The 17,789-nt window shown below is 41.9% G+C and overlaps 1 protein-coding gene across 1 annotated transcript in view; it reads right to left on the bottom strand.

Annotated features, from left to right (window-relative positions):
- Window positions 1–6,886: 6,886 nt before the first annotated feature.
- LOC110522027 (serine/threonine-protein phosphatase 2A 56 kDa regulatory subunit alpha isoform) overlaps window positions 6,887–17,789 on the bottom strand; it is a 126,059-nt gene continuing 115,156 nt past the window's right edge. The window contains exons 9-13 of the mRNA XM_021600089.2: window positions 15,614–15,664; window positions 15,353–15,472; window positions 8,984–9,111; window positions 8,563–8,664; window positions 6,887–8,307 (exon numbers count right to left, since the gene is read on the bottom strand). Of these exons, the coding sequence (XP_021455764.1) occupies window positions 8,055–8,307; window positions 8,563–8,664; window positions 8,984–9,111; window positions 15,353–15,472; window positions 15,614–15,664 (654 nt within the window). The 3' untranslated portion in view covers window positions 6,887–8,054. The remainder of the gene's footprint in view (window positions 8,308–8,562; window positions 8,665–8,983; window positions 9,112–15,352; window positions 15,473–15,613; window positions 15,665–17,789) is intronic.

The raw sequence follows: 17,789 nt of genomic DNA, 5'->3' as shown, positions 1-17,789 counted from the left end.
AAACTATTGCAGCATAAATACTGGAGGCTGAGACAGGAGGGGTCAGGAGACACTGTGGCCCCATCCAATGATACCCCCGGACTGGGCCAAAAAGGAAGGATATAACTCCACCCACTTTGCCAAAGCACAGCCCCCACACCACTAGAGGGATATCTTCAACCACCAACTTACCATCCTGAGACAAGGCCGAGTATAGCCCACAAAGATCTCCGCCACGGCACAACCCAAGGGGGGGGCGCCAACCCAGACAGGAAGATCACATCAGTGACTCAACCCACTCAAGTGACGCACCCCTCCTAGGGACGGCATGAAAGAGCACCAGTAAGCCAGTGACTCAGCCCCTGTAATAGGGTTGGAGGCAAGGAATCCCAGTGGAAAGAGGGGAACCGGCCAGGCAGAGACAGCAAGGGCGGTTTGTTGCTCCAGAGCCTTTCCGTTCACCTTCACACTCCTAGGCCAGACTACACTCAATCATATGACCCACTGAAAAGATGAGTCTTCAGTAAAGACTTAAAGGTTGAGACCGAGTTTGCATTTCTCACATGGGTAGGCAGACCATTCCATAAAAATGGAGCTCTGTAGGAGAAAGCCCTGCCTCCAGCTGTTTGCCTAGAAATTCTAGGGACAATCAGGAGGCCTGCGTCTTGTGACCGTAGCGTACGTGTAGGTATGTACGGCAGGACCAAATCAGAGAGATAGGTAGGAGCAAGCCCATGTAATGCTTTGTAGGTTAGCAGAAAACCTTGAAATCAGCCCTTGCCTTGTCAGGAAGCCAGTGTAGGGAGGCTAGCACTGGAGTAATATGATCAAATTAGTTGGTTCTAGTCAGGATTCTAGCAGCCGTATTTAGCACTAACTAAAGTTTATTTTGTGCTTTATCCGGGTAGCCGGAAAGTAGAGCATTGCAGTAGTCTAACCTAGAAGTAACAAATGCATGGATTAATTTTTCTGCATCATTTTTGGACAGAAAGTTTCTGATTTTTGCAATGTTATGTAGATGGAAAAAAGCTGTACTTGAAACAGTCTTCATATGTTCGTCAAAAGAGAGATCAGGGTCCAGAGTAACGCCGAGGTCCTTCAGTTTTATTTGAGGCGACTGTACAATCATTAAGATTAATTGTCAGATTCAACAGAAGATCTCTTTGTTTCTTGGGACCTAGTACAAGCATCTCTGTTTTGTCCGAGTTTAAAAGTATAAAGTTTGCAGCCATCCACTTCCTTTTGTCTGAAACACAGGCTTCTAGCGAGGGCAATTTTGGGGCTTCACCATGTTTCATTGAAATGTACAGCTGTGTGTCATCCGCATAGCAGTGAAAGTTAACATTATGTTTTCGAATTACTGTAAATGACTGTGACAGTGAGTAGTGTTGGACAAAACCCACTGAGTCGATGATGGCTCCGAAAGCCTTTTGGAGTGGGTCTGTGGACTTTTCCATGTGAATATTAAAGTCACCAAAAATGTGAATATTGTCTGCTATGACTACAATTGAGTAGGCTGCATAGATTTCATGACTAGAAGCTCAAAAGACGAAAATGTCATTTTTTTTTTGTAAATTGAAATTTGCTATCGTAAATGTTAGCAACACCTCTGCCTTTGCGGGATGCACGGGGGATATGGTCACTAGTGTAGCCAGGAGGTGAGGCCTCATTTAACACAGTAAATTCATCAGGCTTAAGCCATGTTTCAGTCAAGCCAATCACATCAAGATTATGATCAGTGATTAGTTCATTGACTATAATTGCCTTTGAAGTAAGGGATCTAACATTAAGTAGCCCTATTTTGAGATGTGAGGTATCACGATCTCTTTCAATAATGACAGGAATGGAGGAGGTCTTTATCCTAGTGAGATTGCTAAGGCGAACACCGCCATGTTTAGTTTTGCCCAACCTAGGTCGAGGCACAGACACGGTCTCAATGGGGATAGCTGAGCTGACTACACTGACTGTGCTAGTGGCAGACTCCACTAAAATGGCAGGCTGGCTAACAGCCTGCTGCCTGGCCTGCACCCTATTTCATTGTGGAGCTAGAGGAGTTAGAGCCCTGTCTATTTTGGAAGATAAGATGAGAGCACCCCTCCAGCTAGGATGGAGTCCGTCACTCCCCAGCAGGTCCCGTTTGTGGGTGAGTCCCAGAAAGAGGGCCAATTATCTACAAATTCTGTCTTTTGGGAGGGGCAGAAAACAGTTTTCAACCAGCGATTGAGTTGTGAGACTGCTGTAGAGCTCATCACTCCCCCTAACTAAATGCATGGTCTTCAACCGATCGCTGCCTGCACCTGCCCGCCAGTCCAACATCACTACTCTGGACGGTTCTGACTTGGAATATGTGGATAACTACAAATACCTAGGTGTCTAGTTAGACTGTAAACTCTCCTTCCAGACTCACATCAAACATCTCCAATCCAAAGATAAATCTAGAATTGGCTTCCTATTTCTCAACAAAGCATCCTTCACGCATGCTGCCAAACATACCCTTGTAAAACTGACCATCATACCGATCCTCGACTTCAGCGATGTCATTTACAAAATAGCCTCCAATACCCGACTCAATAAATTGCATGCAGTCTATCACAGTGCCATCTGTTTTGTCACCAAAGCCCCATATACTACCCACCACTGCGACCTGTACGCTCTCGTTGGTTGGCCCTCGCTTCATACTCGTCGCCAAACCCACTAGCTCCAGGTCATCTACAAGACCCTGCTAGGTAAAGTCCCCCCTTATCTCAGCTCACTGGTCATCATAGCAGCACCCACCTGTAGCACGCACTTCAGCAGGTACAGTGCCTTGCGAAAGTATTCGGCCCCCTTGAACTTTGCGACCTTTTGCCACATTTCAGGCTTCAAACATAAAGATATAAAACTGTATTTTTTTGTGAAGAATCAACAACGAGTGGGACACAATCGTGAAGTGGAACGACATTTATTGGATATTTCAAACTTTTTTAACAAATCAAAAACTGAAAAATTGGGCGTGCAAAATTATTCAGCCCCTTTACTTTCAGTGCAGCAAACTCTCTCCAGAAGTTCAGTGAGGATCTCTGAATGATCCAATGTTGACCTAAATGACTAATGATGATAAATACAATCCACCTGTGTGTAATCAAGTCTCCGTATAAATGCACCTGCACTGTGATAGTCTCAGAGGTCCGTCAAAAGCGCAGAGAGCATCATGAAGAACAAGGAACACACCAGGCAGGTCCGAGATACTGTTGTGAAGAAGTTTAAAGCCGGATTTGGATACAAAAAGATTTCCCAAGCTTTAAACATCCCAAGGAGCACTGTGCAAGCGATAATATTGAAATGGAAGGAGTATCAGACCACTGCAAATCTACCAAGACCTGGCCGTCCCTCTAAACTTTCAGCTCATACAAGGAGAAGACTGATCAGAGATGCAGCCAAGAGGCCCATGATCACTCTGGATGAACTGCAGAGATCTACAGCTGAGGTGGGAGACTCTGTCCATAGGACAACAATCAGTCGTATATTGCACAAATCTGGCCTTTATGGAAGAGTGGCAAGAAGAAAGCCATTTCTTAAAGATATCCATAAAAAGTGTCGTTTAAAGTTTGCCACAAGCCACCTGGGAGACACACCAAACATGTGGAAGAAGGTGCTCTGGTCAGATGAAACCAAAATTGAACTTTTTGGCAACAATGCAAAACGTTTTGTTTGGCGTAAAAGCAACACAGCTCATCACCCTGAACACACTGTCAAACATGGTGGTGGCAGCATCATGGTTTGGGCCTGCTTTTCTTCAGCAGGGACAGGGAAGATGGTTAAAATTGATGGGAAGTTGGATGGAGCCAAATACAGGACCATTCTGGAAGAAAATCTGATGGAGTCTGCAAAAGACCTGAGACTGGGACGGAGATTTGTCTTCCAACAAGACAATGATCCAAAACATAAAGCAAAATCTACAATGGAATGGTTCAAAAATAAACATATCCAGGTGTTAGAATGGCCAAGTCAAAGTCCAGACCTGAATCCAATCGAGAATCTGTGGAAAGAACTGAAAACTGCTGTTCACAAATGCTCTCCATCCAACCTCACTGAGCTCGAGCTGTTTTGCAAGGAGGAATGGGAAAAAAATTCAGTCTCTCGATGTGCAAAACTGATAGAGACATACCCCAAGCGACTTACAGCTGTAATCGCAGCAAAAGGTGGCGCTACAAAGTATTAACTTAAGGGGGCGGATAATTTTGCACGCCCAATTTTTCAGTTTTTGATTTGTTAAAAAAGTTTGAAATATCCAATAAATGTCGTTCCACTTCATGATTGTGTCCCACTTGTTGTTGATTCTTCACAAAAAAATACAGTTTTATATCTTTATGTTTGAAGCCTGAAATGTGGCAAAAGGTCGCAAAGTTCAAGGGGGCCGAATACTTTCGCAAGGCACTGTATATCTCTCTGGTCACCCCCAAAACCAATTCTTCCTTTGTCCACCTGTCCTTCCAGTTCTCTGCTGCCAATGACTGGAACAAACTACAAAAATCTCTGGAACTGGAAACACATCTCCCTCACTAGCTTTAAGCACCAGCTGTCAGAGCAGCTCACAGATTACTGCACCTGTACATAGCCCATCTATAATTTAGCCCAAACAACTACCTCTCCCCCTACTGTATTTATTTATTTTGCTCCTTTGCACCCCATTATTTCTCTCTACCTTGCACATTCTTCCACTGCAAATCTACCATTCCAGTGTTTTACTTGTTATATTGTATTTACTTTTTTGCCTTTACCCCCCTTATCTCACCTCATTTGCTCACATTGTATATAGACTTATTTTTCTACTGAATTATTGACTGAATGTTTGTTTTACTCCATGTGTATCTTTGTGTTGTTGTATGTGTCGAACTGCTTTATCTTGTAAATGAGAACTTGTTCTCAACTTGCCTACCTGGTTAAATAAAGGTGAATTAAAAAATAAAATAAAAATCTTAACTCTATATAGCTGTTGTGGGAGCAGCTTGACCGTATGGTATGTAAGAAGTGCCCATCAAGTCAATCCAATTTGTGGGAGGTGCTTCAGGAAGCATGGGGTGAAATCTCTTCAGATTACCTCAACAAATTGACAACTGGAATGCAAGATCTGCAAGGCTGTAATTGCTGCAAATGAAGGAATCTTTGACGAAAGAAAAGTTTGAAGGACACCATTTTTATTTCAATTAAAAATGATTATTTATAACCTTTTCAACATCTTGACTATATTTCCTATTGATTTTGCAACTCATTTCATGCATGTTTTCAGGGAAAACAAGGACATTTCTAAGTGACCCCAAACTTTTGGACGGTATGTCAGCAACAGGCACGAGTTTGGAGGAGAAAATAGAGACAGTGCCGATCGCACCCACAACTGTGTATACAGAGTTCAGAAGGATAATTTTTGATAACATTTCGGGAAAGGGTAAATCACCTCACGAAACTTGAAGACTTCTGACTCTACCTCAACATTTAATGGCCAGCAAAAGCAAAATATGTGTGGCATTGGATCACATATTCGTGTCAGTCTCCTCATACTTCCTAATTAGCATAACGTGACATGTCCTTTGCTTGCTCAATTATCATGTGTATTCTCTTCTCACAGCCGCTGTCTCTGAAGATAATTATTATGGGACTCTTTGGTCAGGCTCTGAAGTCTTTTCTCTGATGTGAGGACTGCTCTATACAGGAGTATTTATTCTCGCTGTGTTCAATGGGCATGCTATAAACACTGTACCCGAGTAGCGACAGATAGGCTATTTCGTGTGAGCGTCTCACTAGTCAGGTACACAGCCTGCAGTACCTACTGTAGATTGTCACTTTATCAAATTATCTTAATATTAAGACACTTTTCCAACGTATTCAAATCATTTCTCCTTTCCCCCTTTTACACTTTATAGTCCACATTTTGGGGTAGAATATTTAAAGGGGCAATCTGTAGTTGTTAAATAATGGTATGTATCCATTGATTCTTATAAAGGCCTCATGATCTTAATTCAACTGCCGTACCCCATCAGAGCCCAAATTATAAATTTGTTTTACGCCAATGTTTGTAAACAAATTAAAAGTAAACAAACACTGTATAGCCTCGAAACAGGGTTAAAACAATATGTTTTACATGGTCAGTCCTTGCATCCATAGCTCTGTCTATGAATTTCAGTGGTTACATTTCTTTTCTTCAGTTTTTACAGAAAAAGTGATGGGGATTACTGCGGATTGCCCGTTTTAAATATTCTCAAAAAAAGATTACAGATTACATCCCAACCTCTGAGGAAACTGTTGCAATCAAGACATTCCGGTTTACTATTTGTAAGGCTGTACAAATTTAATTAAATGCCCCTTTTTACTTTTCTCAACAAAAATACATTTGAAAAATATGTCTTGAAGTTTCCAGTAAAGAGATACACAACTTCCACTCGGATTAAGTCTGAACTATGCTTCTTTTAACCTCCACAAGAGGATAAAATCGATTGATTAAGCCGTTAGGTGTTGAACTAAGGATGCTATGATATTTTAAGACTTGTCTACTTCATTGTTTAAAACTTTGCTTGCTCGCCTCACTTTTCCAAAAGTAAAATCCGTTAAACATTTAATAACATCTGTATGGCCTAATCAATTTGACATTTTCTAAAAAAAAATTCATTTTAAATGTGGAGGTTGTGTAGAAGATCAGTGGGGAAAAATCCTAAATTAATATTTTAACAGGAAACTTTAGGGCAACAAAATCTGAAACCTGTGCTGGCTTTGAATTCTTTAAGAAACTATATTTCACTTTTGATAAATAGGGTTTTAAATTAGCATTCTATAATTCCCCGACACACAAGATTCATTTTAAACTCTGGGGCCATCTAGTGACTTAAAATGTTGCTGCTACTCAAGACGAAAGAAAAAGAGCCATACCCATGGGTTTTTTGAGTAGAAACATAAGGTAGACTTTATTTTGATGGTGTTCAAAACCTAGATAAGGTCTGTCATTACAAAACAGGTTCCCCACACAGTTGTATATCACAGAGATTGGAATGGTACATACACTCTGACAGAAAGGCATCAGAAAAGACTGGACCTACAATAGAGAACAGACACTCACGTTAAAGCAAACTCCCACATACACGCACACACTGCATCCAGCCATGTTTAATCTGCAGAAACCAGACAATTTGCCACCACCTGGTTTCAAAAATCAACATCTCTGTCCTTAACAATACTCTGGAAAAAAAATATATGGCTCATTTCTTTTTTCTACATCAGCTTTTTTAATTATTAATCGATTCTCTATTTAGACTGGAAAAATATGTTATACGTACTTAAATCTGTGACCATTTCATCATTTGTTTCTCTAAACTAAGCTCATTTCAAATACTTACTGTAAATAGGTTTTATGGCTGCAGGTTTTGAATGTGTTATAATGGCAGCTATAACGTTAAGCATCATGTATTCAGATAAGAATATTAAACACCCGAAAACATGAGACCTCATGGTAGTGACATTCACTCAGGTCTCCTATGTAGGGATTATGAACACACTCCTGTCTCCATGGTCTCCCACCCACCCCCTAAAGCTCGCCTCCTGAACCCCTCTTCCCTTAAGTTTGCAACCGTGTTGGGAGCAGTGATGAAAGCACATACAAAAGACAAATCTTAAAATAGCCATTTAGCTTCTCTAAGTGCAGCACAATCAGAAATGTTTTTTTTCAAGTCATTATTCCCCCCCCCCCCCCTCATATTGTTTATACATTGAATATCACAAACATCTTTTCTCAGTTAAGAAAGTAAATGTGAAAGGATAAATTCTTTGATCAGACAAAAAAGTTTACCAATATACTGTGTCGCCACACTGTAACATCCCAAAATATTCTTAAATTGAAATATACGTTTTCTGCCAAAGGACAATTGCTGGCATTTGAAATAGTTTTACTGTATATAGATTGAACATACTGCTGAGGTTTATCTTTTTTTTGTTGCTATTTTCTCAGACCCCTCCTCCCCGCACCCCCAAACCCCTCCTCCCCGTCACCCCTCCCTGACAGTTCTGAGACGGCCTCGAAACCGTTACGGAGTACAAAATGGAGTCCTGTGTCATTTGGCACTTGTGACAACCTCAACACCCTCCGTGGTATCCATGGCGACAACGGGGTCTTCATGGTCCACGGAGATAGCGGTGCTCTTCTCCTGGTTGTCGTGGTGATTGTTGTTGTTGTTGTTGTTGATGTTTTGGGCAGCGTTCTGCAGCCCGTGGCTGTTGTTCTGCACCAGTGCTGCCGCATCACTCAGCTTCAACTCATCTAGCTTTTTCCACAGCTCCTCCCTCTCCTGCTCCTTCTTCTTCTCCCTGGACACACACACACACACACACACACACCAATTTCAGACCTTAGGTACAGAGGGGGACTGAAGGACTGACTGTCCTCAAAAAAGGGTAATTAACAGAGGTAATGTAATCCAATGTATTATGTGTTGTACAAAGCAAACAAGCCAGAGTTGTTTCCCAACACTATCCCTTACTATTTATTGTACTAGTTTGCTCACACTACTTGTTTAGATTGAAGAACTAAAATTAATATATGAACTGGAAGAGCTCACTCACCGCTGTCTGTCTGATTTGTAGGAGGCTGTCAGCTCATCAAATAGCGTGCTGTTCATCTCCATCAGGGTCTTCAGCACATTGTAGACCAGAGCTACAATTGTCCTGGAAACATACAGGGGATAATGGCATCAGAATTAAACACATCCAGAGATGAGCCAGAATTAAACACATCCAGAGATGTTCACTGGCTCTCACTCAATCCTACAGTAGCAATGCTAGGATTAGATAACTAGAAAAAAACAAACTTGTATTACGCCCCAATAAAGCAATACCATTTGTCATACATACAGTTATAGGGATATCGCAGAAAACTTAAAACCCCAACCTCTAGTTAAGAGTTCAGTATTAAGCATTGCGTTGTTACTTGTTACTGCTTTACCCTGAGGGCAATGGGTTGAGAACCTGAGAGTGGAGTACGTACGGGTTCCAGTGTTCTTTGGAGATTCTGTACAGGCTACCAAACATGATAGGAAGAATCTTGTCGATGTTCTCCTCAATGAGGCTCAGGATATACTCGTTGTTCCAGAAGTAGAGGGCTCGCTCTGCTACCTGTAGGGATCAAAGAGGAAATGAGCTGGGCTGGCAGTCTAACAAATGACAGTCACATTAAGTTCACCCATTTTTACAGGTGGCCTTACTTTCACTCTTTCTGTGCTGGTAGTTTATTTCCAAAATCGTTTTATAAATATTTTGTTTCATTACAGAGAAAATTGGTTGTCACATTTTGTTGAGTCATCACTTACCATTGACTATAATGGAATATGCAAATATGTCTAAAGTATTCAGACCCTTTGCTATGAGACTCTAAATTAAACTCAAGTGCATCCTGTTTCCATTGATCATCCTTGATGTTGCTACAACTTGATTGGGGTCCACCTGTGGTATATTCAATTGATTGGGCATGATTTGGAAAGACCTGTCTATATAACTCTCTATATACTCTTCCTAGAGCTGGCCGCCCAGCCTAACTGAGCAATCGGGGGAGAAGGGCCTTGGTCAGGGAGGTGACCAAGAACCCGATGGTCACTCTGACAGAGTTCAAGAGTTCCTCTGTGGAGATGGGAGAATTTTCCAGAAGGACAACCATCTCTGCAGCACTCCACTAATCAGGCCTTTATGGTAGAGTGGCCAGATGGAAGACACACCTCAGTAAAAGGCACATGACAGCCCACTTGGAGTTTGCCAACAGGCACCTCAAGGACTCTCAGACCATGAGAAACAACATTCTCTGGTCTGAGGAAACCAAGACTGAACAGCTTGGCCTGAATACCAAGCGTCACGTCTGGAATAAACCTGGCAACATCCCTACGATGAAGCATGGTGGTGGCAGCATCATGCTGTGGGGGTGTTTTTTAGTGGCAGGGACTGGGAGACCAGAAAGGATGGAGGCAAAGTTAAACTCTGCAAAGTACATAGATCCTTGTTAAAAACGTGCTCCAGAGCGCTCAGGACCTCACACTGGGGCAAAGGTTCACCTTCCAACAAGACTACGACCCTAAGCACACAGCCAAGACAATGCAGGAGTGGCTTTGGGACAAGTCTCTGAATGTCCTTGAGTGGCCCAGCCAGAGCTCGGACTAGAAACCAATCGAACATCTCTGGAGAGACCTCAAAATAGCTTTGCAGCAACGCTCCCCATCCAACCTGACAGAGCTTGTGAGGATCTGCAGAGAAGAATGGTTAAAACTCCCCAAATTCAGGTGTACCAAGCTTGTAGCATCATACCCAAGAAGACATGAGGCTGTATCTGCTGCCAAAGGTGCTTCAACGAAGTACTGAGTAAAGGGTCTGAATACTTGTAAATGTGAAAGCCGTTTTTATTTTTTAATAAATTATAAAAAGTTTCTAAAAACCCATTTTTGCATTGTCATTATGAGGTATTGTGTTGCAGCGGGGGCAGCGAAATGCTTTTGTTACTAGCTCCTAACAATGCAGTAACATGTCAAACAAGTAGACAACAAAATAAATAAATACACAAGAAATGTTGGAACGAATCCAATTAACACTAATCCAAATGCAATCTATACGTATATACGATCAGTGGCCAGTTTATTAGGTATGCCAACCCGTTCACTGAAAATGGTTCGCTCCTACGTGGCCGTGGCTTGCTATATAAAGCAGGCAGACAGGTATCGAGGCAATGACTTACTGTTCCATTTTATTGTTAGAACAGGCAAAAGAATCATCATTGGTGCCAGGCGTGCCGGTTCCATTATCTCAGAAACGGCCGACCTCCTGGGTTTTCCCGCACGACAGTGTCTAGGGTTTACAGAGAATGGTGCGACAAACTAAAAACATCCTGTGGGCGAAAACAGCTCGTTGATGAGAGGTCGAAGGAGATTGGCAAGAATCGTACAAGCTAACAGGCGGGCTACAAATAGGAAAATAACGGCACAGTACAACAGCGGTATGCAGAATGGCATTTCGAAACGCACAACTCGTCGGTCATTGTCACGGATTGGCTATTGCAACAGATAACCACACCAGGTTCCCCTCCTATCAGCTAAACAGAAGAAGGGGCTCCGGTGGGCATGCGATAACCAACACTGGACAATTGATGACTGGAAAAACATAGCCTGGTCCGACAAATCCCAGTTGCATCATGCTAATGGCAGTCAGGATTTCATGGCATCCTGCCTGGTGTCAACGGTACAGGATGGTGGCGGTGGTGTAGGGAGTGTTTTCCTGGCAGATGTTAGATCCCTTGATACCAATTGAGCAACTGTCTGGCTGTTCTGGAAGCAAAGGGGGGGGTCCAACCTGGTACTAGATGGGTGTACCTAATAAACTGGCCACTGAGTGTACACCGGATTAATTTACACCAGCAGCATACCACCCTGCATACCACTGCTGGTTTGCTTCTGAAGCTAAGCAGGGTTGGTCCTGGTCAGTCCCTGGATGGGAGACCAGATGCTGCTGGAAGTGGTGTTGGAGGGCCAGTAGGAGGCACTCTTTCCTCTGGTCTAAAAAATATCATAATGCCCCAGGACAGTGATTGGGAACACTGCCCTGTGTAGGGTGCCGTCTTTCGGCTGGGACGTTAAACGGGTGTCCTGACTCTGAGGTCATTAAAGATCCCATGGCACTTATCGTACGAGTAGGGATGTTAACCCCGGTGTCCTGGCTAAATTCCCAATCTGGCCCTCAAACCATCACGGTCACCTAAGAATACCCAGTTTACAATTGGCTCATTCATCCCCCTCCTCTCCCCTGTAACTATTCCCCAGGTCGTTGCTGTAAATGAGAACGTGTTCTCAGTCAACTTACCTGGTAAAATAACAGATAAATAAAATAAATAAATAAACACAAGATATACTAAGAATAATACGTATAGCAGTATATATATATATATTAGTGAGCTACTGTATGTCAAGAATCTAGAATATAAATAAATATGTGGCATGTATAAATAGTAATTAAAATGCAATGTAGTCGAAATATTAGAATGAGCTATGTTGAGAATACAGTATTTAAACACACCGTACAAAAACCTATGGTAAAATGAATAGAATTGAAGGAAATTAGCTTCCGGACCAGAGTCCGGAATATAATACATACAGTACATTCGGAAAGTATTCAGACCCCTTGACTTTTTCCACATTTTGTACGTTACAGCATTACTCTAAAATGTATTAAATAAAACATTTTCCTCATCAATCTACACACAATACCCCATAAAGTACTCAGTAAAGGGTTTGAATATTTATGTAAATGTGATCATTTGACATGTTTTTTTATAAATCAGAAAAAAATGGTGTCATTATGGGATAGTGTGTGTAGATTAGTGATGCACCGATATGACATTTTTGGCCGATACCGTTATCCAATATTTTCCTTGCCAAAACACCCGATATATAAAAAAAATTGCGGCCGTTTAAGCATTCTAGTACAGTTAAATAGTTAACACACACACACACACACACACACACGGACGCAGCGGTCTAAAGCACTGCATCTCAGTGCAAGAGGAGTCCCTACAGTCCTTGGTTCGAATCCAGGCTGCATCACATCCGGCCGTGATTGGGAGTCCCATGGGGCGGTGCACAATTGGCCCAGCGTCGTCTGGGTTTGGCCAGAGTAGGCCGTTATTGTAAATAAGAATTTGTCCTTAACTGACTTGCCTAGTTAAATAAAGGTTACACACACACCAAAAAGTTATTTTGTTGGCATTTACGTATGTTCCCATTACCAGTAAAACATAATCAAAACTTACTTCTTTCACTTACTTGCTCTTCTGTTTAGTTGCTCATTTGTTCAGTAGTTTCATTCTCAACCAGGATTTCTATGGAATGCCGTTTGGGTCTTTGCTAAGGAACGGCGTTTGGGTCTTTGCGTGTCAAATAACACTATTTGAACTGTCAAATAACACTATTTGAACTGTCAAATAACACTATTTGAACTGTCAAATAAGCTCGTTGACCAATCAGGACCTGAAATTGACTGCACGTCACGTAACAATTTAACACGTTCATACATTTTTTACGTAGCTATTACACATTGATTAGACCATCCCTCATATTTCATGTCACAACGATTCATCGATACGTATGCTATGATGCTGGTAAAGTTGTCTCGCGCACCTATAGTGCTGGTCATAACAAAAAAACAAACGAGCTCATGGATGTTCTTCCCCAAAAACATAGCAAAACGACATAATCTAGATGTCATCATCTAAAACCACCCTAATATATAAGACAGTTCTTATTTGATTAATGGTGGTCGGACCCATCTATGTGAAGCTAGTGGATAGTGGAATTTGCAGTTAGCCTTCTATATAAAAGTATGGCATTATTTTGCATCACTGTCAATGACATATTTTAATTTTGAAGGCAAACCGCAATTTCCACTATTGTGCCTAATCTTTATTGTGACTAGCTTCACAACACACAACCGGTCCGGTCGAACCTCACTAGCCAGATGAAGATAGCTGGCTGCTTATAACGTTAGCTTTGGGAAACAGGGTTAAGTAGCTGGCTAGCTATTTATTTTCATGAACTGAAGTTCAATTTCAATAGGCAAACAACAAGTGGCAACCTAGCTAATACTTACAAGGATTCCTAAATCATTGCTAAGAATGATGAAAATGACTGCAGTTTCTACTGGTCATTGTTATCAGGCTGGTTGTATTGGTGCTAGCTGGGTCCCAAGCTAAAGCTAGCTACCCCAGAAGTTGTGGTCAAACAAATGATGCTTTATTACCAACGCGGTATTGTAAACATCGTTCGTGGCCGGTGTTTGCAGACTTTTTTTGTACAGCTTTGACAGTGCTACTGTATATTTTTTGAAACACAAAGACCCAAACAGTGTTCCATAGTATGTATGACGTGAAGCTAATAGCAGTGACGCCTTTACTGTGAAACTCCGGTAGGGAAACATCTGAAAAATAGTGCACTTGGTAGTGTGTACCGGTGCTCAACCAGTTGGCGAAAGCCAACATCACCCATGACAGAGAACAGTTGATTGTCAAGTGCAATGAAATCCATTATCGTGGCTTTAATGGATTTTATCTTTTGAGTTGTCTCGCTGAAATTTTTCTTAGTCTTTCAAATGACTGCTCGACATTGCGGGGAAGGTTAGGAATGCTGTGTTGCACGTGTAGCGCAAAACTTTTACGTGGCGTCATATACCTACGTTACATAGGTATGCACGTCAGGTTGGTTTTGCACATCGGCCTAAACTAGACATTGGCCAATACCAATGTTGGCATTTTTAGCTAATATCGTCCGATTCCGATATGTTCACCGATATATCGTGCATCCCTAGCGTAGATTGATGAGGGAAAAAATCTAATTTAATCAATTTTATAACAAGGCTGTATCGTAACAAAATGTGGAAAAAGTCAAGGGGTCTGAATACTTTCCGAATGCACTGTAGGTACCCTACCGTTCAAAAGTGTGGGGTCACTTAGAAATGTCCTTGTTATTGAAAGAAAAGCAACATTGAAAAATATTATCCATTAAAATAACATCAAATAGATCAGAAATACAGTGTCTAGTTTGAGAAACAGATGCCTTACAAGTCCTCAACTGGCAGCTTCATTAAACAGTACCCGCAAAACACCAGTCTCAAAGTCAACTCCGGTTTGCTGACCTTCTAGGCAGAGTTGCAAAGAAAAAGCCATATCCCAGACTGGCCAATAAAAAGAAAAGATTAAGATGGGCAAAAGTACACAGACACTGGACAGAGGAACTCTGCCTAGAAGGCCAGCAAACCGAAGTCGCCTCTTCACTGTTGACGTTGAGACTGGTGTTTTGCAGGTACTATTTAATGAAGCTGCCAGTTGAGGACTTGTAAGGCATCTGTTTCTCAAACAAGACACTCTGATGTACTTGTCCTCTTGCTCAGTTGGGCTCCGGGGCCTCCCACTCCTCTTTCTATTCTGGTTAAAGCCAGTTTGCACTGTTCTGTGAAGGGACTAGTACACAGCGTTGTATGAGATCTTCAGTTTCTTGGTAATTTCTCGCATGGAATAGCATTCATTTCTCAGAACAACAATATACTGACGAGTTTCAGAAGAAAGTGCATTGTTTCTGGATATTTTGTGCCTGTAATCAAACCCACAAATGCTGATGCTCCAGATACTCAACTAGTCTAAAGAAGGCCAGTTTTATTGCTTCTTTAATCAGCAAAACAGTTTTCAGCTGTGCTAACATACTTGCAAAAGGGTTTTCTAATGATCAAATAGCCTTTTAAAATGATAAGGGTTTGCTGGAGATACTTTTCTATTGAGGCCCTTTGCCAACTTCCTTTCCACTAGGAGCTAAAAGTAAGTTGGAAGTCAAGACTGTACCTGGAAGTGGGGGTTGGCCACACATCTGGAGATCTGCTTGAACAGGGGCTCTTGGATCTTCTTGAACTGGGTGGGCTCAATGACATCCAGGATCTCCTCGATTTCCCCTAGGTACATCACCTAGGGTAGGTGAGAAACAACAAGACACAGATGTTCAAGAGATGCCGGTACACTTTTTTTTTTACAAGTATCTGTTCCAGTCTGCAGTGTAATCTGGCAGTCATAACAGAGAAACAGACCGAAACAGCCAGACAGACATACCTCCTTCTGGCTACAGGTTTTGGGCCAAAACTTCAACAGCCCCCGAATCACCTGAGGATTGAACAGATGACATTTAGTTCCAAGGAAGAGCCTTTCATTTTTTCTGTCTGTCTTTAGTCAAAAAACAACAACGGTAATGTGCATAGGACGATAGCGCTACATGCTATCTACCTTGGTACAATATGAGTAATTCATGATTTTGAAAAAAAAAAGGAAGCTAGCACTGTTTGTTCCCTATAGGAAACAGACACATTCCTACAGCTTTACAGGAGAGCTGACATCCACAACCCAATATGGAAAAGTAATATATGGCATTGACCATATATTTAAAACCCATATACACTCCAGTATGTGGACACCTGCACATCGAACATTTAATTCCAAAATCATGGTCATTAATATGGAGTTGGTCCACCCTTTGCTGCTATAACAGCCCCCATTATTCTGGGAAGGCTTTCCACTAGATGTTGTAAAATTGCTGCGGGGACTTAAATCCATTCAGCCAAAATTGCATTGGTGAGGCCGGGTACTGATGTTGGGCAATTAGGCCTGGCTCGCAGTCAGTGTTGCAATTCATCTTATAGGTGTTCGATGGGGTTGAGGTCAGAACTATGTGCAGACCAGTCAAGTTCTTTCACACAGATCAAATCATTTCTGTATGCATCTTGCTTTGTGCACGGGGCATTGTCATGCTGAAACAGGAAAGGGCCTTCCCCAAACTGTTGCCACAAAGTTGGAAGCACAGAATCGTCTATTTTTTTTTGTTTTTTGTATTGCTGTAGCGTTAATATTTCCCTTCACTGGAACTAAGTGGCCTAGCCCAAACCATGAAAAACAGCCCCAGAGCATTATTCTTCTTCCACCAAACTTTACAGTTGGCACTATGCATTGGGGCAGGTAGCTATCTCCTTGCATCCACCAAACCCAGATTTGTTCTCAGACTGTCAGATGGTGAAGCATGATTCTTCATTTCAGAGAACGTGTTTCCACTGCTCCAGAGTACAATGGATTCGAGATTTACACTATTCTAGCCAACGCTTGGCTAGCGCATGGTGATCTTAGGCTTCTGTATGGCTGCTCAGCCATGGAAACTCACTCCATGACACTTTCAACGAACAGTTCTTGTGCCGACGTCGCTTCCAGTTTGGAACTCGGTAGTGAGTGTTGCAACCGAGGACAAATGAGTTTTACTCGCTACATGCTTCAGCACTCGACGGTCCCGTTCTGTGAACTTGTGTGCCCTACCACTTCGCGGCTGAGCCGTTGTTGCTCCTAGACGTTTCCACTCCACAATAACACTTACAGTTGACCGGGGCAGCTCTAGCAGGGCAGACATTTGACAAACTGACTTGTTGGAAAGGTGGCATCCTATGACGGTGCCAAGTTGAAAGTCCCTGAGTTTTTCCAGTACGGGCCATTCTACTGCCACGTAGTTTATAAACGTGACATACATTTTAAAATAGATGACGATATAGTCTAACATAAATCTCACACCCCCATAGAAAAAAAATAATAATATGGATATGCATTTTCATCATGCAAAATTTACTCAGATTTATTTTTATTTTTGTTCAAAGCATTTATTGCTTTGACATGTATTTCAGAAAAGTTTTTTATTTATTTATTTTTTACATGGCATGTATTTAAAAACAATAGATTTAAAAGCAACACTCACTGGTAGAGAGGGATTCATTATTTTCTAATTGCATTCTGTGCAACCTTATGACTACTTTGTTGTTTCTTGTATCTACTGTAGATGATACTTGCCATCTCATTTTGAGATTAGATCGAGATGGCGTAGACCAGTGGTTCCCAAACTTTTTAATAGTCCCGTACCCCTTCAAACATTCAACCTCCAGCTGCGTACTGGGTCAGCGCAATCTCAAATGTTGTTTTTTGCCATCATTGTAAGCCTGCCACACACACACTATAGGATAGATTTATTATCAATCATCAATCAATCAAATGCATTTATAAAGCCCATTTTACATCAGCCGATGTCACAAAGTGCTATACAGAAACCCAGCTAAAAAGCACAGTGGCTAGGAAAAACTCCCTAAAAAGGCAGGAACCTAGGAAGAAACCTAGAGAGGAACCAGGCTCTGAGGGGTGGCCAGTCCTCTTCTGGCTGTGCCGGGTGGAGATTACAACAGTACATGGCCAAGATGTTCAAACA

This window comes from Oncorhynchus mykiss, chromosome 4 (assembly GCF_013265735.2).
Source record: "Oncorhynchus mykiss isolate Arlee chromosome 4, USDA_OmykA_1.1, whole genome shotgun sequence".
In the NCBI taxonomy this organism is placed as follows: Eukaryota; Metazoa; Chordata; class Actinopteri; order Salmoniformes; family Salmonidae; genus Oncorhynchus; species Oncorhynchus mykiss.
This window is presented reverse-complemented; position numbering and strand designations above follow the sequence as displayed.